Source organism: Zonotrichia leucophrys, chromosome Z (genome assembly GCF_028769735.1).
Source record: "Zonotrichia leucophrys gambelii isolate GWCS_2022_RI chromosome Z, RI_Zleu_2.0, whole genome shotgun sequence".
NCBI lineage: Eukaryota > Metazoa > Chordata > Aves > Passeriformes > Passerellidae > Zonotrichia > Zonotrichia leucophrys.
Genome location: NC_088200.1, coordinates 75,071,386 through 75,089,918, shown reverse-complemented (window position 1 = coordinate 75,089,918; position 18,533 = coordinate 75,071,386). Strand labels below are relative to the sequence as shown.

General features: G+C 43.4%; 1 protein-coding gene across 1 annotated transcript in view; it reads left to right on the top strand.

Moving 5' to 3' along the window:
* RASGRF2 (Ras protein specific guanine nucleotide releasing factor 2) overlaps positions 1–18,533 on the top strand; it is a 118,044-nt gene that overhangs the window by 26,576 nt on the left and 72,935 nt on the right. The window contains exon 2 of the mRNA XM_064736809.1: positions 11,344–11,450. Within this exon, the coding sequence (XP_064592879.1) occupies positions 11,344–11,450 (107 nt within the window). The remainder of the gene's footprint in view (positions 1–11,343; positions 11,451–18,533) is intronic.

The following is an 18,533-nucleotide window of genomic DNA, read 5'->3' as shown; positions in this document are numbered from 1 at the left end:
CTGCAGAACCCTGCAAAATGAGGGCAATGAGTGAGGAAGGGATTAAACTTCCTCCTGTGAGTAATTTACACCTTTGCTGCTCAAATAACAGTGCTCAAATAGGATTTTCTATCCTGTTATCAGAGAATATGAGTAATTGTTGAATTATTTAAAAAGCAAACTTCAACGTGTCCTTTGACATATCATGACACTAATTTGGGTGAGTATTAGGTGTATTGTCTCAGTGTTTAAAGTACTCCACACTGAAAAACCTTCAAACTGAATCAACTCCAAAATCTCTCTTACTAAGCTATTGAGTGTAGCACAGTTAATGTGATTGGGGACATATTAGTAAAAACCTGAAAAGAAAACATGTGCTGTAGTTCCAGTCAGGTAGGTTGTTAAAAACGGAACGTGTGCTTAAGTGGGTTGTTGACAGTCAATGTTATAAAATGTGTATTCTATCTCTAATGCCATTGTTTTATAGCCCTAGCATAATTTCATTTGACATAAAGCCTGAACACATTTCAGCAATCTCCAGCCAAATTTTGAAAACTTAATTTTCAGCTCACAGTTGCCGTAGTGCAACTCAGTTCTTATCCTTCTTATAAAATATTGGTGGCTGTGGCCCTTGGCAGTGTGAGATTTTTTCTATATTTGCAAACAGAAGTATTGGAGTATTTACTGTTACAGCATGGCCAAATAATGTCAACAGTTAAGGAAATGTCAGACAATCTTTGTGCAAAACCAGAAATTGAAAATGGACAGAGAGAAGTCCTGGGGATTAGGGGAAGGATTGTCATATGATGGAATCATCTTCATTGTTGCTTGGCCAAGGTGAGGTGCATCACTGGTTTCTGTTTGTTTGGTTTTTTGCTTTTGTTGGGGGTGTGGGTTTTTTTGTTTGTTTGTTTGTTTTGTTTTGTTTTTCTTTTTGGGGGGGGTTAGGGTTTTTTTTTGTTGTTTTTTTTTTTTGTTGTTGTTTTGTTAGCTTTGTTAGTTTGGGGTTCCTTTCATGGTAAATGTGGAGAATTCAAAGGTCAGTAAGTTGAAGAATGTGTGTAGAAATGTCATGGAAATTTCATCTGTATTTCTTGGTGGGTGAGACAGGACAGGACTCAGCCAGTGGATCTTTGATGTGCTGAGGTGAGTGTTTTATCTCCCTGTGGTAAAACAGGCCAGTGTTTCATGTCCCTATCTCTCCTATCTGAGTGAACCCCATCTGCTCAGGGGGTCTGGACCATCCCCTGGGAGTCTGGAACCTCCAGATGTGCTGGAACGCCCAGATGTGCTGCGAGAGGCAGTTCCAGGTTCCCTAAATGGGAAGTTTTCTCCTTACAGTCCTGGAGGCGAGGCTGGGAAATGCAATTTCAGTGAAGACCCTGTTCCTCCGAGAGCTGTGGCTGGAGCAGCTCCGTGCTGTGCTCCGTGGCCTCTGGGATGTCCTTCCCTGCCCTCCTGCCTTGAATCCAGGTGGCAGAGCAGCCAGTGGTGGGCTGTGAGTCCAGGCAAGGCGCAGGTCGATGCTCTGGTGCTGCTATTACCTTTTCGTGCTCAAAGCCACAGTCTGCCACTTTTCTTGCCACTTTTTTTACAGGGTTGTAATGAGGCTCTGACCCTTCAGGGCTGCTTAACCACAGAGTGTGGCTGCAGGGCAGCGTGGTGCCAACAAAAGGGTGTTTTCCTGTGCAATAACATCATTCAGGTGTCATGAAAACCTTGTGTTTTGCTCTTTGCAGGGGTCTTTGATTTTCCATCAGAGCCCTGTCAGTCCCTGGTGTTGGTGTGTGTCTGTAGCAGCCTTGTCCCTCATCTCACACAAAACTGCAGTTGCTTGAAATTTCAAGTGTTTGGTTTTTTTCCCCTTGAAAATGTTTATAGATAGAAATTATTATATTTAACAGGGATGTAACAAGGTCTGAGATGTGCTGACTTCTTATTCTTGCCTCCCTATCGTGTGTTGGCTCACTTCAGGGAGAGAAGCTCTGTTTATAGCAGTCTTGAGTTGAACTCTTTTACAGCAGATCTATATTTGGGCATCTTTGCACATATCCTGGTGTCTAAAATGGGCACCATAATTCTTACCTTGTAGAGGAGTTTGGAGATTAGTTACTGTCTGTAAAGAGCTTTGAAAATGTCAAATGCTGTGTTTGCATATTTTGAGAATATAATTAGAAGACAGTAAATTAATCTTCTTCCTGTAAATTAATACATCGAAATTGTTTGCTCTGTGGAAATTGTATTGTGAATGCTTAGGGGTGGATTTATCTTTGTTCCTTTTTATTTTTGGTACATATGTGATGGTGTTTGCTGAGGAAGCCAGGCTTCACTTTTGCAGTGTGCAGTATAGGAGTGCAATCTTCAAAATCCAGGCTGTTTAGATAATTTCATTATTTACTTGCCTGCTCATTCTTTGAAATGAAGCTGCATGTTTTCAGCAGCGAGGGTAATTTATTACCTAGAAAATTTTAACTTGGGCTCAGGAGGGTTTTTCTTTATTTTCTGTGTTTCTTTTCTGTGTTAGGATGGATGAAGGAGGATGTGTGTCTCATCTTGATCCTGTATGTTTGATGCAGAAGCTCTCTGGAGAGATTTTTCTGGTCCATATTACATAAGTAATCAAAATGGAAGGTTATAAATGTTCGTCCTAGCCTTTAAAGTCCGATCTTTCAATTAAAATACAGGGATGTCTTCTGCAGGGCAAACCAGATGCTGAGGTTTGTGTCAGAATTGGTGTGGAGGAGCTCTCAGCACTGCCAGTTTCAGAGGAAAGGGCTGGAGAGCTCTGGCTGCTGTTTGGGCAAGGAGGGGAAGGCTGTCAGTACAAGCAGAAAGGCTAAGGTTGTGACAACTGGTGAAAAAATTAGAGTGTGTGGGAAAAAAAAGAGCAAAACACAGAAAGCTCTGAGTCCTGAAAAACGTTTAACACTGCAAATCATTACAGTACTCCCTTTGGTCTGTTTCTGTTTTCCCCATCTGTCCTTTCTGTGTCAGCTTGAGCATCACATTTTCTATTGATGCAGGCACATTCCTACTGATACAGCTCTGTTTCTACTACTTTAGTTGGATTTCTTCTAATTTATTTGTATGGTGCTTAGTTTTGTGGTACAGCTGTGGTCCCGGTTCATGTCACCTGTGCCTTGCTTGAGGGGGGACCAAAACGTGGAGTGAGTTGAGTGTTCATTCCCTCCAGTTTGGGCCAGATGGAAGTTGCTGAAACCCTGAAATGGGGCAGGGGCAAGGAGTGAGGGGCTGTGCCCCCAGCCCACGTGCAGCAGGGAGAATGGGATTTCTGTGCTCCCTCTCCATCACTTGCACTGCAAACATTTCACTGCTGCGATCCCCGCAGCTGCCTGCCCGTTTGGTGAGCTCTCCACGTGAGTGTGTGTGTGTCCTGGAAAACCTCTCAAATTGCCATTAAACCAGCACTTCCCGAGAGTGGTTGTTCCTTTGCCAGCATAAGGAATGTCTTAGAGAGAAACAAAAGCCTGGGAGGGAGCAGAGGCAACAAGTGGTGCTGGAATATTTTTGTGTTTCGGTGTGAGCTGCGGCTCTGAGCGCTGTGTCCTTTCCTTGGCGTTTGGGAGGATGAGGATGCTGGGAATGGGGTGGAGGGTGAGCACAGAGCTGGCTGTGTCCACCACCAGGTGCTTGGAGCAGTCCTGTCTGTCTCTGGGCCTGGGCAGGCTGGGTTGGGCCGTGCTTTGCAGGAGTTGCTCTCCACTTTTCAGGAATGCAGCCTGCAGGAGTGTCCTCAGGGCGCATCTCAGCATCAGTCACCTGGGGAAATGAGATGCAGAGATGTGTCAGTGGCAGCCCCAGGAGCCCTGGTGCACGTGGGAGGGAGGCAGCAGCCCTGGCAGGGCTGTGAGTGTTTACTAGAGACTGTGCTGTCACTGCAAGGCAGCTCTCAGGTCCCTGGGAAACAAGTGGCTTGTGGTTTCTGGCAGCAAATTCCCACTGGGCTATGTCAAATGCGCTTTGAGATGGAGGTACCCGTGTTCGGTTTATTATGAGTGAATAATTTAGCTGCACTCACTTGTTGTACCCATTCCTGTAGGTTTTACTTGTTAAAATTTTCCTTTTATGTGGCAGAATTTTCCCATGTTGATAAACTGCTGCTGAAGTACAAATGGTCTGCATTGAAAATAGAGCAGATGGGGCCATATTAGCCTGGTTCTCTCATCCATGGAAACAAGTGCTGTAACCATTGTAATTTGGTGTAATTTCATTGCAAGTCAACAGAGTTGCAGGAGAATTTAGGTCCTCAGTGACCTTTGTGTATTCCTTGACTTCTGTTTTGCGTGCAAGTTGGTATTTTCTAATTGACGGAGTAAGAGTTTATAACACAGGGTGCATTTATGTGTAATCTCCCTAACTGGAAAATGTTGATTGCATAATTACATATAATTACCTCAGTTGTTCTTGGCCTGGCAATATTTGCAGGATGGCTCAGGAAGGCAATTCACTGTCAGATGTCAGAATAGATTTTATGGAGAAGGTTGGCACTCTATTAATTCAATATTGGCTGAAGATAGCAGACATCAAGCCATCCCATCCCTCATCCAGTACAAGATATTTTGTATTTGTCCAGTTTGAAGCTAAACTGGAGCAGATATCACAGCCCATCTCTGAATATTCTCAGTGTGGGAGATCCAAATCAGTATTTTCTAATGTGCTCTAGGCAGATAAAAGCCCTATTCTAATTTCCCTGTGGAATATTATTCTCCCTAGTTCTGTTCAGTATCTGATGTCTACCTATCAGGGATGATGAAGTAACATTAAAATGGTAAAAAAAACCCCACCTCCTTAATCCCCAGGTGTCACCAGAAAGAAACACAGAACCTGAAATACTCCAGTGTGTCTCTACCAGGTTTGCAAATTACTTCTTTATTTTTTAAAAGAATCAAAATTGAACCCAAAACCAGCAAGAAAAACCCCTGGAAACTTGTTAGAGCCAGCACTTTATGAAGGCACCAGCACATCTCGTTTATAATCAGGTGCAGAGCAATCTGAGGGCTGTAGAAGGCTCTCATGCCACCAAGGGAAGTTTTAATTAGCCCCTCTAGGACTATGAGAAAGGCTCCCACCAAAGGTCCAAATGCTGTAATTACCTGTGCCACACAGTGGCTGTGAGGACATGCTGGGGAAGGCATCTATTTAATGCTGATTTTACTTTTCCCTTCCCTCTGCTCTGAATTGACTTTCCAGTTATTTTCAGCTTCAGGACTGTTTGCATTACTAATATATGAATTCTGTGTGTTTGCTAGCCCAGAAATCCTGCACAGTGAACCCTCTGCTCTGCCTGCCACTGCATTTACCACTTCTTTTATCACAGAGCAGCACCAGACTATCACCAGCTCTGTGAATTACCACTTTCTTCTGTTTGTTTTGAAGCTGTTTTCTCTGACCTTTGTTTAATAGATTTTTTTAACTTTTAATTGGAAAAGAAGTAGACCTGTGACACCCTATTCTTGCACTTTGCACACCTCCTGCTTTTGCAGACTCCTGTTGTATCCCCAGAGTTGTTCCTTCCATGGACTTACAGAACATTCTGGTTGGAAGGGGCTTTTTAAGGGTTTCCTAGCCCAACCCTCCCTGCAATGAGCTGTGACTTTATCAGGTGGGTCAGAGCCCTGTCCAGCCTGGCCTTGAATGTCTCACCAACCTCGTGGTAAAATACTCCTTCCTCATATCCAGTCTGAATTGGCCTCCTTCATCTCAAAACCATCATCTCATGTCCTTTCCCTGTGCTGAAGAGTCCCAGCTTAAAGTTTTAGTTATCCAGCTGGGACATACCCAAAAGTGCCCACAGCACTCGGGATGTTTCATGGTGTAACTACCTTGTTCACTTTGTTCTGTTCCTCTCCCAGCCATCCCTGCAGCCTGATTTGCTTCTTTTGGCATTGCTGAGCACTGGGATGGTGTTTCCATGGAACCTTTCCTGGGACCTCGCTCCTGGGTGGTGCTACCAAACACAAAGTCCATCTTCCCACATGTGAAGCTTGGAGTGTTTTTCCTCACGTATGTCACTTCGCGTTTGTGACAATTAATTTTGTCTGCCCTCTTGCTCTCCAGTAACTCAGGCCTGTTGAAGTTCTTAATAAGAGATTCTCATCTCTTAGTATCTCAAATAATTTACAAACTTTGTCATCCTTTGTAATGGCTGTCCCAGTCCTCAACAGAATTTCCTGAGGAAGTCCTTTGATGACTGTTGCATTCTAAGAACTGACAGATGGCTCAATATTCCAACTGATTCCTAGCTTTTGAGCAGATTTTTTTTTTGTTTTTGTTTTTCTTTTTATTTTAATTTTTCTTTATTTTTAAGTCTGTGGAGTGACCTTTTTTTTTTAAGTCCTACATGCTGTAGCATTTCCCTGAATATCTGTCAAAATCACTGTGAAAACCATTTTTGTTGCTACCCAAACACCTGTTGACCCCTCTGAGAACTCCTCTGGGTTTAGAGCAGATGACATCCTTGTACAAAAACCATCTGACTCTTCCCAAGTACATCGTGTTAATTCTGATGTCCACTAATCCTGTTCTCATTATAGCTTCTACTAATTGGTGTGATACAAGCATGAAATGTGTCGGCTCAGTAGATCTCCCTGGAAACTTCAAAATGAATTCTCAGTCCTGCCATCATTCCGTTCTCATGCTAATTTAGCAGCAATGGGATGTGGATTTCCTGCCAGGAGTGGTGGCACAGCAAGTCCCAGCACGGGGGAATCTTCCCTGGCAGAGGGGAGCTCTCCTGCCCACCCTGCTGCTGGCACAGCCATGGAGTTACCGGGTGGTTTGGGTTGGCAGGGACCTTAAAGCCCATCCATCCCACCCCGCCATGGCAGGGACGCCTGTCCCAGGCTGTTCCAACCTGGCTTTGGGCATTCCCAGGGGTCCAGGGGCAGCCACGGATGCTCTGGGAGCTCCATCCCAGGGCCTCCTCACCCTCCCAGAGAACAATTCCTTCCCAATATCCCGTCTCACCCTCCTGTGCTTGAAACCATTCCCCTTGTCCTGGCACCGCACATTGTTGTAAAGGATCTCTCTATGTGAGGGGTTGCTGCCTTCTCCCCCAAACATTTCCCTCACCTCCACACATTCATCCTTGCCCACTTATTCCCTCCTAGAGGTGCTGCCTTCTTCCCAACATTTCCCATTCTTTTCCTTCCCTTTCCCCAGGGTGTGAGTAATACAGAGTACACATTTTGTTCTGTGTTTCAGAAGCTGGGCAAAATACTGTCAGTCGAACACATCTGAAAACTCCATGAGTTAATGTGTCCTTGGATAGCATAAGCTGCTTTGATTTAGACTGCAATTTGCTGCTTTTCCTTCTGGGATTACTGAGGAGTTTTCAGTTGCTGTAGTGATTCTTCTCTTTTGCTCAGCAATTTGCTTGCATTTCAGGTTGCTCACAGGCTTCCAGGTTCTGAAATGAAAATGCCTTTAGAAGTCAAGAACAATAAATATTTTTAACTTGTCATGTTAAATTTTAATTATTCACCTCTGCCACCTTTTTCCAGCCTCAAAGGTTTGCAATACGCCCTTGCAAACATCAGGCAGTGAATGTAAGCCTTAAATACATGGCAAATGATTAAGCTTCCTCATCCCTCACATTGAAGACAGGCTTTTGTTATGGCTCTTAATGTTTTGGTAGCAATCTTGGTACACAAACAAATTTTCCACCATTGTTTTTCATCTCTGTTTTCCATTTTTATCAATATTGACGCCCATAAATTTTCTTTTTAACTTACTCACAATATCCCAGCTTGAATAGTTAAACCAGGACTCCAATAAATCAGTGAAAAATCAGGAAATAGCACCTGGCCAGATCATGGCACAACTAAGTTTTAAAATTACAATTTCACAGTGCATTATTATAAATTAGTTTTATGTTTAGCGTGGAAATCTTTGGAAAGGGCAGTTGTCTGGGGCATTGCCACTTATTGACCTCAGTGGTCTGAAAAGTAGTATTTCTGTTACAGGGCATGTATCATTTGGGTTAATATTTTTTTTTCTATGGGTTTTTTTTGGGTTGGCTTTTGGATTTTTGTTTGTTGTGGAGTTGTTTTGTGTGTGTATTTTTTGTTTGCTTGTTTGTTTGTTCGCTGTGGTGTTGCACTTTTTTTGGTGAGAGTTTGTCTGTTCCATTGATTTTTTTGTAATCAGAACAGTGTTTTTTTCCCTTCTGCAGGGGAGATGTTGGAGCTGCAGAGGTTTTGCTGCCTTGCTTTGAGTGCTGCCATCCCTTGGGCAGCTTTGCAAGGGCAGAGTGGTGCTGTGAGCTGCGGGGCAGCCCAGCTCTGGTGCAGGATTTCTGCACGCAGAGCCTGAGCCTGGCTCCAGCCTTGTCTCTGCAGCAGGCACCCATCAGCTCCTCCCTCACTGCTCCTTTCTCTGCAGGGAGAAACTCTGGTCAAGCCCAGGTAGGGGCCAAGGAGGGACACACAGTAGTGCTCCTGATGTCCCTCAGCTCCTTCCTTGGCTGTCATTGTGCCTTCGTACCTGTGCCAGGCACCTGAAGCTTCCCCTCCTCTTTTTTTTCTCCAGCTTTACCTTCAAGAACTCTGCCAAAGGTGTTTTTGTGCAAATGAAGCCTTGCCGTGTCACTGGACACTGAAGAGCCACCTTGAAATGAAATTACTTCATTTGTTTTATGTCAAAACACAGATTGTTCATATTACCCTCTATGATTCCAGTGGTTTTCAGAATAAACATAAACCACAAAATTGTCTAGATGAAGTTGAAACACAAGTGTGTTCCTGATATCCAGCAGACAGGATAATGATGGTGATGAGGGTAGTTGATGTAAATATGTGCTACAGTTCTTAAATATTTACTGTTTTCTCTTCAGGAGAAGTTTGGTGTGTATGCAGAAGGGTGTTTTTTACCTGTTCTGTGCTGCAGTGATGTGCAGGCTGAACTGTTTGGCATTGAATGGCAATGCTAAAATTATATTGTCTCTGTGTAATTATATATACAGGCCCACTCACATACATCACTTACTGGGGAATGTAATAATGCATCACAGACACCATCTTATTTTCTTGTAGTGAATTAGTTTTTTTAATGAGCAACATTTATTTTGAAAAGAGAATTTAAAGATGACTTTGAGATTCTTTTTAGAGGCATGTTATGGTATTTTTCTTGCACTTTTCTTGGTCTAGAATTGACTATTTCTGGATAAATGAAGTGAGACCTGATCCTGATGCTTGAATGCAGCATGCCTGTTTGGGGGGCTGACAGATGTAGGTGATTTCAAAACAAATGCCTTGTGTTATTTAGCTTTAGTTGCCAATGGGTAACTGAGCTGCTGCGGTTGCCCTCTAAGTTAGTTTAAATGTATGCATTTTCTTGCTCTAACTGTGTGTTTCTGGCGTGCCTGTCGCCATGGTAACTGCGCACCTCTGAGTTTAAATTCCGTGACATGAGATCACTGCAAGTCTTGCTTTAAAGAGGTCTGAGTTGCTGCACTTTGAAAGTAGGGAGGACTCTGATATTGTCTCTCCCTTCAACTTGAGTCCCCACACAATGGGATTAAATCCAGTGCTTGTCTGCACTTGTGTCTTTATTCTAATTTTATATGTAACAGCTTTATGAAACGCAAATAACTTGTTACATAATATGCAGTGCTGAACAGTGTGATTTATCTTTAAATATGCTTTTTAAAATAGACTATTCCACTCTATAAACAGAGAACATTTGTGTGTAATCTTGCTGCACTTTTCACTGTGCTGTAGGTTATTTTCAACTGCACTGTATTATTGTAAAAGTTTTTATCTTTCACTGCTATGGAGAATCCTATGGACCTGATTAAATGGGTTTTTCCTTCCTATTCATGGTATTCAGGTTTAAGTGATATGCTCTGTTGAAACCCCACAGCTTATAAGATTGTTCTTCTACTCATTTATTATTCCTCATTTGGGCTCTGGAGCTGTTTAATTTCTGAGACTTAACAGGTCTGAGCCTGAACTTCATTTAGTTAAAGCCTGTTAAATGTGAATGCTGCTTCTGATTTGGCCTCTTTTCTGTTGTGATTGCCTGTAATCCTGGTGCTCTTCTGCGTGAAGAGTGCTTTTTATATTCATAGTGATGTTTAACAAACTAATACAATGCACAAGTGAATAATTTCTCCTCCTGGAATGCCTTTTTTTGTGTTCATGTTACCCAAAAGGAAGCCAAATGTAGGAGTGCTCGAGTTTGGCTGTTGGAGCCCAGACAGGAATTTCTGTTCCCTGTGCACAGATGTGGAGGTGGACGAGGGCTGGGGGAGTTCTGGGCAGTGAGGACAGTGCAGGGATCCAGACAAGTTCAGTCAGAATTGCTCCTGAATGCCCTCAGACCCAAACCAGCATGTTTTTATGACCCTCACACATCCTCCTGCCTGTGAAACACCTGGATTGCTAAAGGGTGTGTTTAGGGCACTTGTGGAAATTGAAGGTGTGTTTAGGTAGAATCTTTTCTGACCTGTTTTCAGGTTCTCCTTCCATCTGAGCTGGAAGTAGCCTGTTTGCTGCCTGGCTGTAAGCTGGTACACAAGCTGTGCAAAATAAGGTTGTAAATATCCATCCCTGTCATGTGGGAGCTAAGGTGGCTCTCCCCTCCCCACCAGCTACATCTGCTCATGCTGCGTTCTGCCAGTGGCAAAAACCTCCCTGAAAGTTCTGTGGAACACACCAGGGCAATGGCCTTCCTGCAAGAAATGCCACATTTTGGGTGAATAGCCTGTTCTTGTGGAAAAAAAAGGTAGTTGCCATATGGTTATGGATGAGACTTCTTGAGAGAGGGGAAAACATGTTTTGGGAGTATTATGGATGACAAGGGTCCCCGTTCTTCTGGGAAGGTGGGGAATAAACTGGAGCCAGTGCACAATCTGCATTTTTGGGAGGAGGTGGTGGTGGCTCCAGGCTTGGATCCCCATGCTGGCTGAGGGAAGTTTGAGGTTAAAAATGTGTGGGAGAACTGCAGACACCCCACTGTAGTTCTGTTATTGTGCTTGGCTGTAGGAGCTCTTTAGGGAATTGTATTTTGTTGTCTTGGATGTGGAAGTTTAAGAACAATAACTTAGCAATAAGTACATGAAAGCTATTACCTTGATACACAGGGGAATATTTTCAGGGTAGTTTTAACTTCAATCCATGTTTCAAGACTAAAACTTAAAACACATCGTTGGGCTGGCAACACACTGGGCTGAGTATAGAAAGCCTTCTGGTGGTTTTTATTTGCTGGGTGGGATTTTTTTTGTGTTTTCTATTTTTTTTTTTTTTGTTGTTGTTTGGTCGGTTTTTGTTAATTTTTTAAATTTTACATATCTTTTTAATTTAAGAGTTTCTGAACCCTTTTTTCCTTTGTTCCAATTTGCAGCATTATTTTACTGTTCTCTTTGGCCATGAGGGGCAGAAGCCACTGGAGCTGCGTTGTGAGGATGAGGTTGATGGAGACGAGTGGGTAGAAGCTATTCACCAAGCAAGGTATGGAACTCGATTTGTGACCCTCTGATCCATTTTATTACAGATAAATGGATAATACTTTGAGAACCTAAACCCATCTTCCAAACAGAAAGAAATGATTACATGTATTATCTGGGTGTTGTTTCCAATTCATGAGTACCTTATAGGAAAAAAACACCTTTAACTTTCAATGCTTATTTCACTGCCTTTTATCTTTCATAAGCAATTGTGCTGCAGTTGAAATTAGTTCAGGAAGAATATATTATTTTATTAGAAAGAAGCCCTAGGATTAGTCTTCTGTTAGAGACAAGCATGTCATGTGAATGAGGAAATTAATGATATGACAGATGAATAAATGAGTTTTTCCTTAAAAACTCTTGCAGAGAAATAAGTGTAAGAAAGAGGATGTCGAGCCATTAAGATGATGAAGCGTGACAAATAAATTTTTGACTTTGAAACTGAAATTCTAAATGACCTGAACCACAGTTTTGTGAAAAGGGACATGGTAGAACCTTGAGCCATGCAGTAGTCTGTGCCTGAGGAGAGGCCTGGGTGGCAAGGGGCATGGTTTAGGTGTAATCTAAATTAAAGTAATCTCAGTGAAGGCCTGAGGAATGCAGGAGGAGTGAGAAACGATGCTCAATCTTCAAAGTTTTTAGAAGTTTAGTAAGGGATAAAAGGGATAAAATCCAGTGCTGGGGTGCTTGGCTATTTGCTAAAAGCACACCATTAACCTAAACCATGTTCTCTATATACTGTTACATTGCAGGGGGTGCAGGCATATTCATACGAGTTTGAGTTGAGTATGTATATATTCAAACATTCCTTTGGGTTTAGATGTTCTTTTTCTTGGTTTTAACCTTTGGCTTGTCGTCATGCCATCTTGTAAATTAAACCAATATATTTTATTTCTTCTTGTGGTTCCATCCTGTTGTTTTTACACTCCCTGGTAACGAGGAGCCAGTAAATTGGGTTCTGGTTTTTGTCACTCTTATTTTACCACTCAGTCCACAAATGCAAGGAATCACATAATTATCCTACTCCATTCTCTGAGTTAGTTACATAAAGGCATTTTAACATCAGATAATTTCTATTTTAATATTATGCTATGGTCTAAGATATATTTATCAAATATTTCAATACCTATATTTATAATTTATATTATACTTATATTTATATTTTATAATTCTATTTATATTTATATTTTCAATTTTTACTTCAGTATTTACCAAGTATTTCTATAAGCTATATGGTGCATACCTAAACGGACTGATTATACTATACCAAAAAGCAGCTAAAAGGAATCACAAATTTCACTATATCAGGATCTCTGTGATGAATAATAACTGGCAAAACAAAAGCTAATACATAAATGTGAAAGGCAATAACGGTATTTGTAATTTATAACAGGAGGCAAAGCTGCTGCTGAAATGCACTTTCTGCAGCCTCCTCCCAATCCACACTCACCTCAGCTAATCTGCAGTGCCATGGTAACGCACAAGGAGCCAGGCAGCTCCCGAATTGCTTAGGACACGAGCCATGTAAACACAAGTGATTCTGCTTCAGAACTAAAATTGAACATGAGCAGCTCGTAGTTTTTAATTTAGAGCTTGTGAAGTGAGGCCCTGGGGCTGCAGGCCTTGTGCTGCCTGGGCAGCCTGCTCTGGGAGCTGTGTCCTCCTCTGGTGGTGCCTAGAGCAGAGGCTAGACAGTGTTAAAGGAATAAAGTAGGTATTTATTAAAAGGCCTCAAAGGATGCACCTTGGGCAGCACAAAAATGTGGCCAAGGCTCCACCTAAGATGGACCCAAGATGGACTCTGAGTCACGAGTTTTCACACTTTGATGAGTTTTGGTCCATTTCCATATTGGGGTTCATTGCCCAATTCCAGCTCCAGGTCTGCAGTCCCACCCTCCCAGTTTGGTCCCCTCCATTCCCTGCTGTTTGCACTTTTTGGGGCTGGAGCTGCAGTGGTGTCCTTGATTCTGGAAAAGGATTGTTCTGTGTGACTGGGCTGTGAGGAGAACTGCTGACACTGTCTATGGAGTTCAGAGTTATTTATGGTGCAGCACAGAATCTGGAGAATATGAAAGCGCAAACTTAAGGTATTGCTGGTGCCACTGAGTGGGGCTCTGTCCTCTCCCAGGCCAGCCCTGTGGGTGGGCAGTGGAGAGCAGCTCTGGGTGACAACAGCATCCCATGCCCTGGGGTCCCTGGGGCTCAGGGCTGGGCCAGTGTCCCTCCCCTGTGTGACACCACAGCCTTGTGCTGCTGCAGGGCTTGTCCTGGTCTGGGACAGCATTTGCTGTGCAGTGTCCTGGAGTGGCTGCCTAGAACAGGAGCTGGATAAGATTAAAAGAATAAAGTGAGTGTTTATTAAAGGCCTTCAACAGGTACATCTTGGGCAGTCAGAAGCCTCCCAGAGGCTGCACCCTAGATGGACAATGGTCGTGAGTTTTTCACACAATTATAAGTTTGGTCCATCTGCATTTCAGGGGTTAATCCTCCAATTCCATCTTCAGGTAATAAAGTCCTTTAGCCCCAGTTTGCTCCCCCTCAATTCACTTTTGTTTATACTTTCAGGGCCTGAGGCTGTAGGGTGTCCTTGGGTTTCAGGCCCATAGCAATGGTGTTTTGTGACCAAAATGTGAAGACAGGATCTAACACTCTATATGGAGCTTAGAGTTATACCCTAAAGCAGCACAGGATTTGAAAAACATAAAAAGCTAAATCAAGGCGTCCAGCTGACAGGGAGTGAGGAAGGGAACAGGGCTTTTTGCCTCATGCTCATGGACATTCAGGGACTGCAGCATCCTGGGCTTCCCTCTCTGCAGCACCAGTTTGGTTTTGCCACAACCTTTCCCTGCCAGAGGGGACACACAGGGGAGATTTGGGCAGTGCTTCCAGGGAACAGGGACAGGAGCAGAGGGAACGGCCTCAGGCTGGGCCAGGGCAGCTCAGGGTGGGCACTGCAGGAATTTCCCCATGGAAAGGGGGCTCAGGAGCTGCCCTGGCACTGCCCAGGGGGGCTTGGAGTGCCCAGCGCTGCAGGTGGCACCTGGAGGTGGCACTCGGAGCTCTGGGCTGGGGACAGGGTGGAGACTGGGCACAACTGGGAATCCATGGGCTGGCAGGGATTTTCCAGCCTCTGTGATTCTTGTCCATTGCCTGGTGTAAAAGGCATGTAAGCAAGAAGAGCTTCATAACATGAGGTAAAATATTTGTCCTTGTAGTTCAGTTTGTAAGTGTGTCACACATGAATTTTCAGGGTAGAAACTGACATGAAATGAAGGCAATGGTAAACAATGCACAGCTGAAAATAGTGAGAACTTGCAGAGAAGTTGGTTGTGACATTCAGGGTCAGGGTGGCTGACTTTTGACTCCACCAGGGAGTTGTCATTGCAGGCTTTACAGGACAGCTGAGTAACTAAGATCAGTATTTTTATCTCCACCCCTTTTCCTATTTGCCTGTTTCCACCTTATTTGGGCCTACCTCCTGATGATATTGAACTATGGGCATCTCCATGAGGGACAGTCTCAAGGTCCTTTACCATTTGGGGGATTTTCTTCATCACCATTTCTGCACAGATATCTTAATTTTCTTGGGGAAGTTTCCCAAGGATAGAGACACGGCTTTCTTGTGTTTTCTTGGACAAAATTCCAGCAAGCGACCAAAAAAAAATGTAAAATTTAGTTGGTAAGCATGGAGTGTCATTCCCTATTGTGGGTTACCTCCTTGCTCTGATGATTTTCTCCTTCACTGGAAGCTGCTTTTGTTTGCTTTGCATTGTGTCGAGCAGAACAGCCTGGAGTTTCTAATTAGTTGCTAAACCGTTGGGTCTTTTGCTGAAGATAGATAAAAAGAGGCTAAAATAATAGTTTTTTAGTATTGTGTAAGACTTTTCTTGCCAACTTAATTGAACAAAAGAGCACAGATTGTCTTTCGGTATTGAATTTTGCCTTCATCATGATCTAGACCTTTTCCCTTAAGTTTATCTATATTTTTGACAAACGGGAGAAGTTTTGGCAACTTCTGAAGTGCCACTGTTGATTTGAGCCTAACCTAAGGGGTTTTTTTAGGAATTGATGAATGGCATTTTATGTAGCACTTTTAAGATGCTTTTTTGTGCTGTCTAGGTGTCTTAGTTACAAATTGTTGGAGGAATTGAGAAGACTGCCACTACTCTTATATTGAAAAGAGACCTGGGAACATCTTGTTTTGTGTTGAATATGCTGGCATTTGAGAAAGGGAAGTATTAAATTGCTTTCCAGAGGGTCATATCCTCATGAGGAGCTGTGGTAATCCCTGTGTTAGCTGAGACAATGCAATTGAGGTAGTTGAGGCTTTTTGTTTTCTTAGATTGACATATAGAAAATCTAATTTTGTACTTCTTTTTGTTATTTTTTTTCTCCAACACATATTTGTAGCCATCAAAATTTCTTCCACATCTAATTTACTTTGTCAGTTATAAACAGATTGTTGAAAAAAGGATGCTGCAATCTCACTGTACCCCATGGACCACTCTGGGTAAATAAGAATTTTATTTGGGCGCCAGTACCTAATGAAAGGATCTTTTCTGCTGTGATGTTGTCCATTGTTCCTGTTCATAGAGCCCTCTCCTCACATGGGGGATTGTTTGGTTTCTGAGCAGGAATTGGGATGTATAATCCAGTATATTTTACTGGAACCTCATTATCAGTTCCATATCCTGTACTTACTTTTTTCCCCCCTTCCATTTTATTTGTCTTTTCAATATTTTGGTTTCTCTTTAATATCCAGGGTGGCAGAGCATGGTTTGCTCCTTCTGAGCTACAATTTTGGGCAAGATGATTTATTCCTGGCAAGTCCTAGTTCCTCTGTCAGTGACTGCATTGGGAAGTCCTGTTTTTGGCTGTCTTCCAGAACTTGTTCTCTTGTGAAAAAATCTCTTTCACCTTCAATACACTGAGGTGCACTTATCACTCTCTCTTAGAAAATCTTCTGTGTTTTAAGGCTTTTTTGCATTTAGCTCAAAAACTCTTATGCTTTTTTTTTTTCATATGAATGCAGGATTAATAAAATTTATTGGACTTCTCTGCTTTAGCTTATGCCAAAGTCTTAAATTCCCACGTGTGGGAATGAAAACTCTCCTTTCATGCAGGCACAAGTGTGAATTTAATTGGGAAACTGATTTGAAAAGGAAATATGCTTTTTTAATTTATTGCCAGCTTAGTTGTAATCAATCTCATTCCTCCAGGTCTGCTCACTGCACAGGTGATGTGGGAGAAGATTAGGGAGGAAAATGGGAATAATTCTTTCACCTGGGTCACTGTTTAAGGTGTACGAGGAACTACTGCCCTCTAACTGGCAAGTTAAAATTAAAAACAAACAGAAGCAGCAAAGCTTTCTCTCAGATTTGCAGGCACACTTCTGCTGTGTATTTTACATAGTATTTTGCAGGTGGTTGTAAGCTCACTGTGGCATCTCAGAGCTGCGCTGTGCTGATGCCTTGTTGTCAGTAAAACTGTATTAGCTGAGGCCTGGTGCTTTAATAACCAGGATTTTGTGGTTTCTGGTGGGCTGGGAGTGAGGCAGAGAGGTGCATCCAGTGCAGACACCCAGTATGAGCCCCTCAAAAATCACTGAGCTGTGCAAGCTGTCCAGGGGCTGCTCCTGGACCTCCATCCCTGTGATGATGCCTTGGAGTGGCTGCCTAGAACAGAGGCTGGATAACATTAAAAGAATAAAGTGGGTGTTTATTAAAGGCCTTCAATAGGTGCATTTTGGACAGTCAGAAGCCTCCCAGAGGCTACACCCAAAATGGACAATGGTCACAAGTTTTTCACACAATTATTTTTCACACAATTAAGTTTGGTCCATTTGCATATCAGGGGTTAATCCACCAATTCCAGGTTCAGCTAATGAAGTAATTTACCTCCAGTTTGCTCCCTCCCAATTCACTTTTGTTTATACTTTCAGGGCCTGAGGCTGTAGGGTGCCCTTGAGTTTCAGGCCCAGAGGGACTGTGTTGTCTGACCAAAATGTGAAGACAGTAGCTAACACTATATATGTAGTTCAGAGTTATACCTTAATGCAGCACAGGATTTGAAAAATATAAAAGCTGAAATCCCAGAGGCATCGCCCTGCAAGTGCTCATGCTGCTCTGGTCTCCAGCCAGGCACACCGGGGCCTGCACAGCTGTCCCTCAGCCAGCCACCCAGGCCTGTGGCGTTCCCAGAAGCTGCTTTTGTTTGCTTTCCTTTGTGTCAAGCAGAGCACCCTGGAGTTTGTAATTAGTCACTAAGCCATTTGTTTAGTAATTAGTTGGGTTTAGTTTAGTTTAAACCGTTTCCAGCAGCCTAATCACCAATCCCTGTTGGTGCAGGCCGGCCTCTGTGTGTCCCCAGTGCTCGGCTCTCCTGGCTCGGCCATGGCTGGTGGTCACACACCTGTGCCAGGCTCACACCTCCAGCTCTCCTGTGTGCCCCTGGCACTGCAAGGACCTGTGGGCTTGTGGTGCCAGCTCCAGAAAGTGGCACTGAGAGCTGTAGGGATGCACACATGCAGTCCCCCTCACCAAGGAGAGGAGAGAGAGGTGGGTTTGGTGAGAAGGCAGGATGGGTAGTGGTGGGGATGTGCAGGTCTTGGCCATCAAGTGTGTTGATCACTGTGCTTACCTGAGATCCTTTATCCCCTTTTATCCCCTTATCTCTGTGTTTTCCAAAGCTTGCTGCTCCTCAAACTTATTCCATGCCTTCCTTTCCCTGCCTTTTGTTCCTGCACTTCCATAACAGGCCTTGTATAACCCCAAAATGTTGTTCCCTCTAGCCCATAAGAAGTTTCACACCCCTGTGGTTGGTGGGTGCTGTTAGCCTGGGACGAGATGAGGAGAGGCTTTCCACAGACTCTGGGCACACTTCATGGCAGCTTTTCATGAGCTTCCCTCTGAAAGGGGGCTCCTGCAAAAGAGGGAGAATGATGTTTTACATGAGGAGATAACAAGAGGATGAAGAGGAATGGTTTTAAACTAAAAAAAAAGGACTTAAAATTGATATTGGGAAGGAATTGTTCCCTGGGAGGGTGGGCAGGCCCTGGCACAGGGTGCCAAGAGCATCTGGGGCTGCC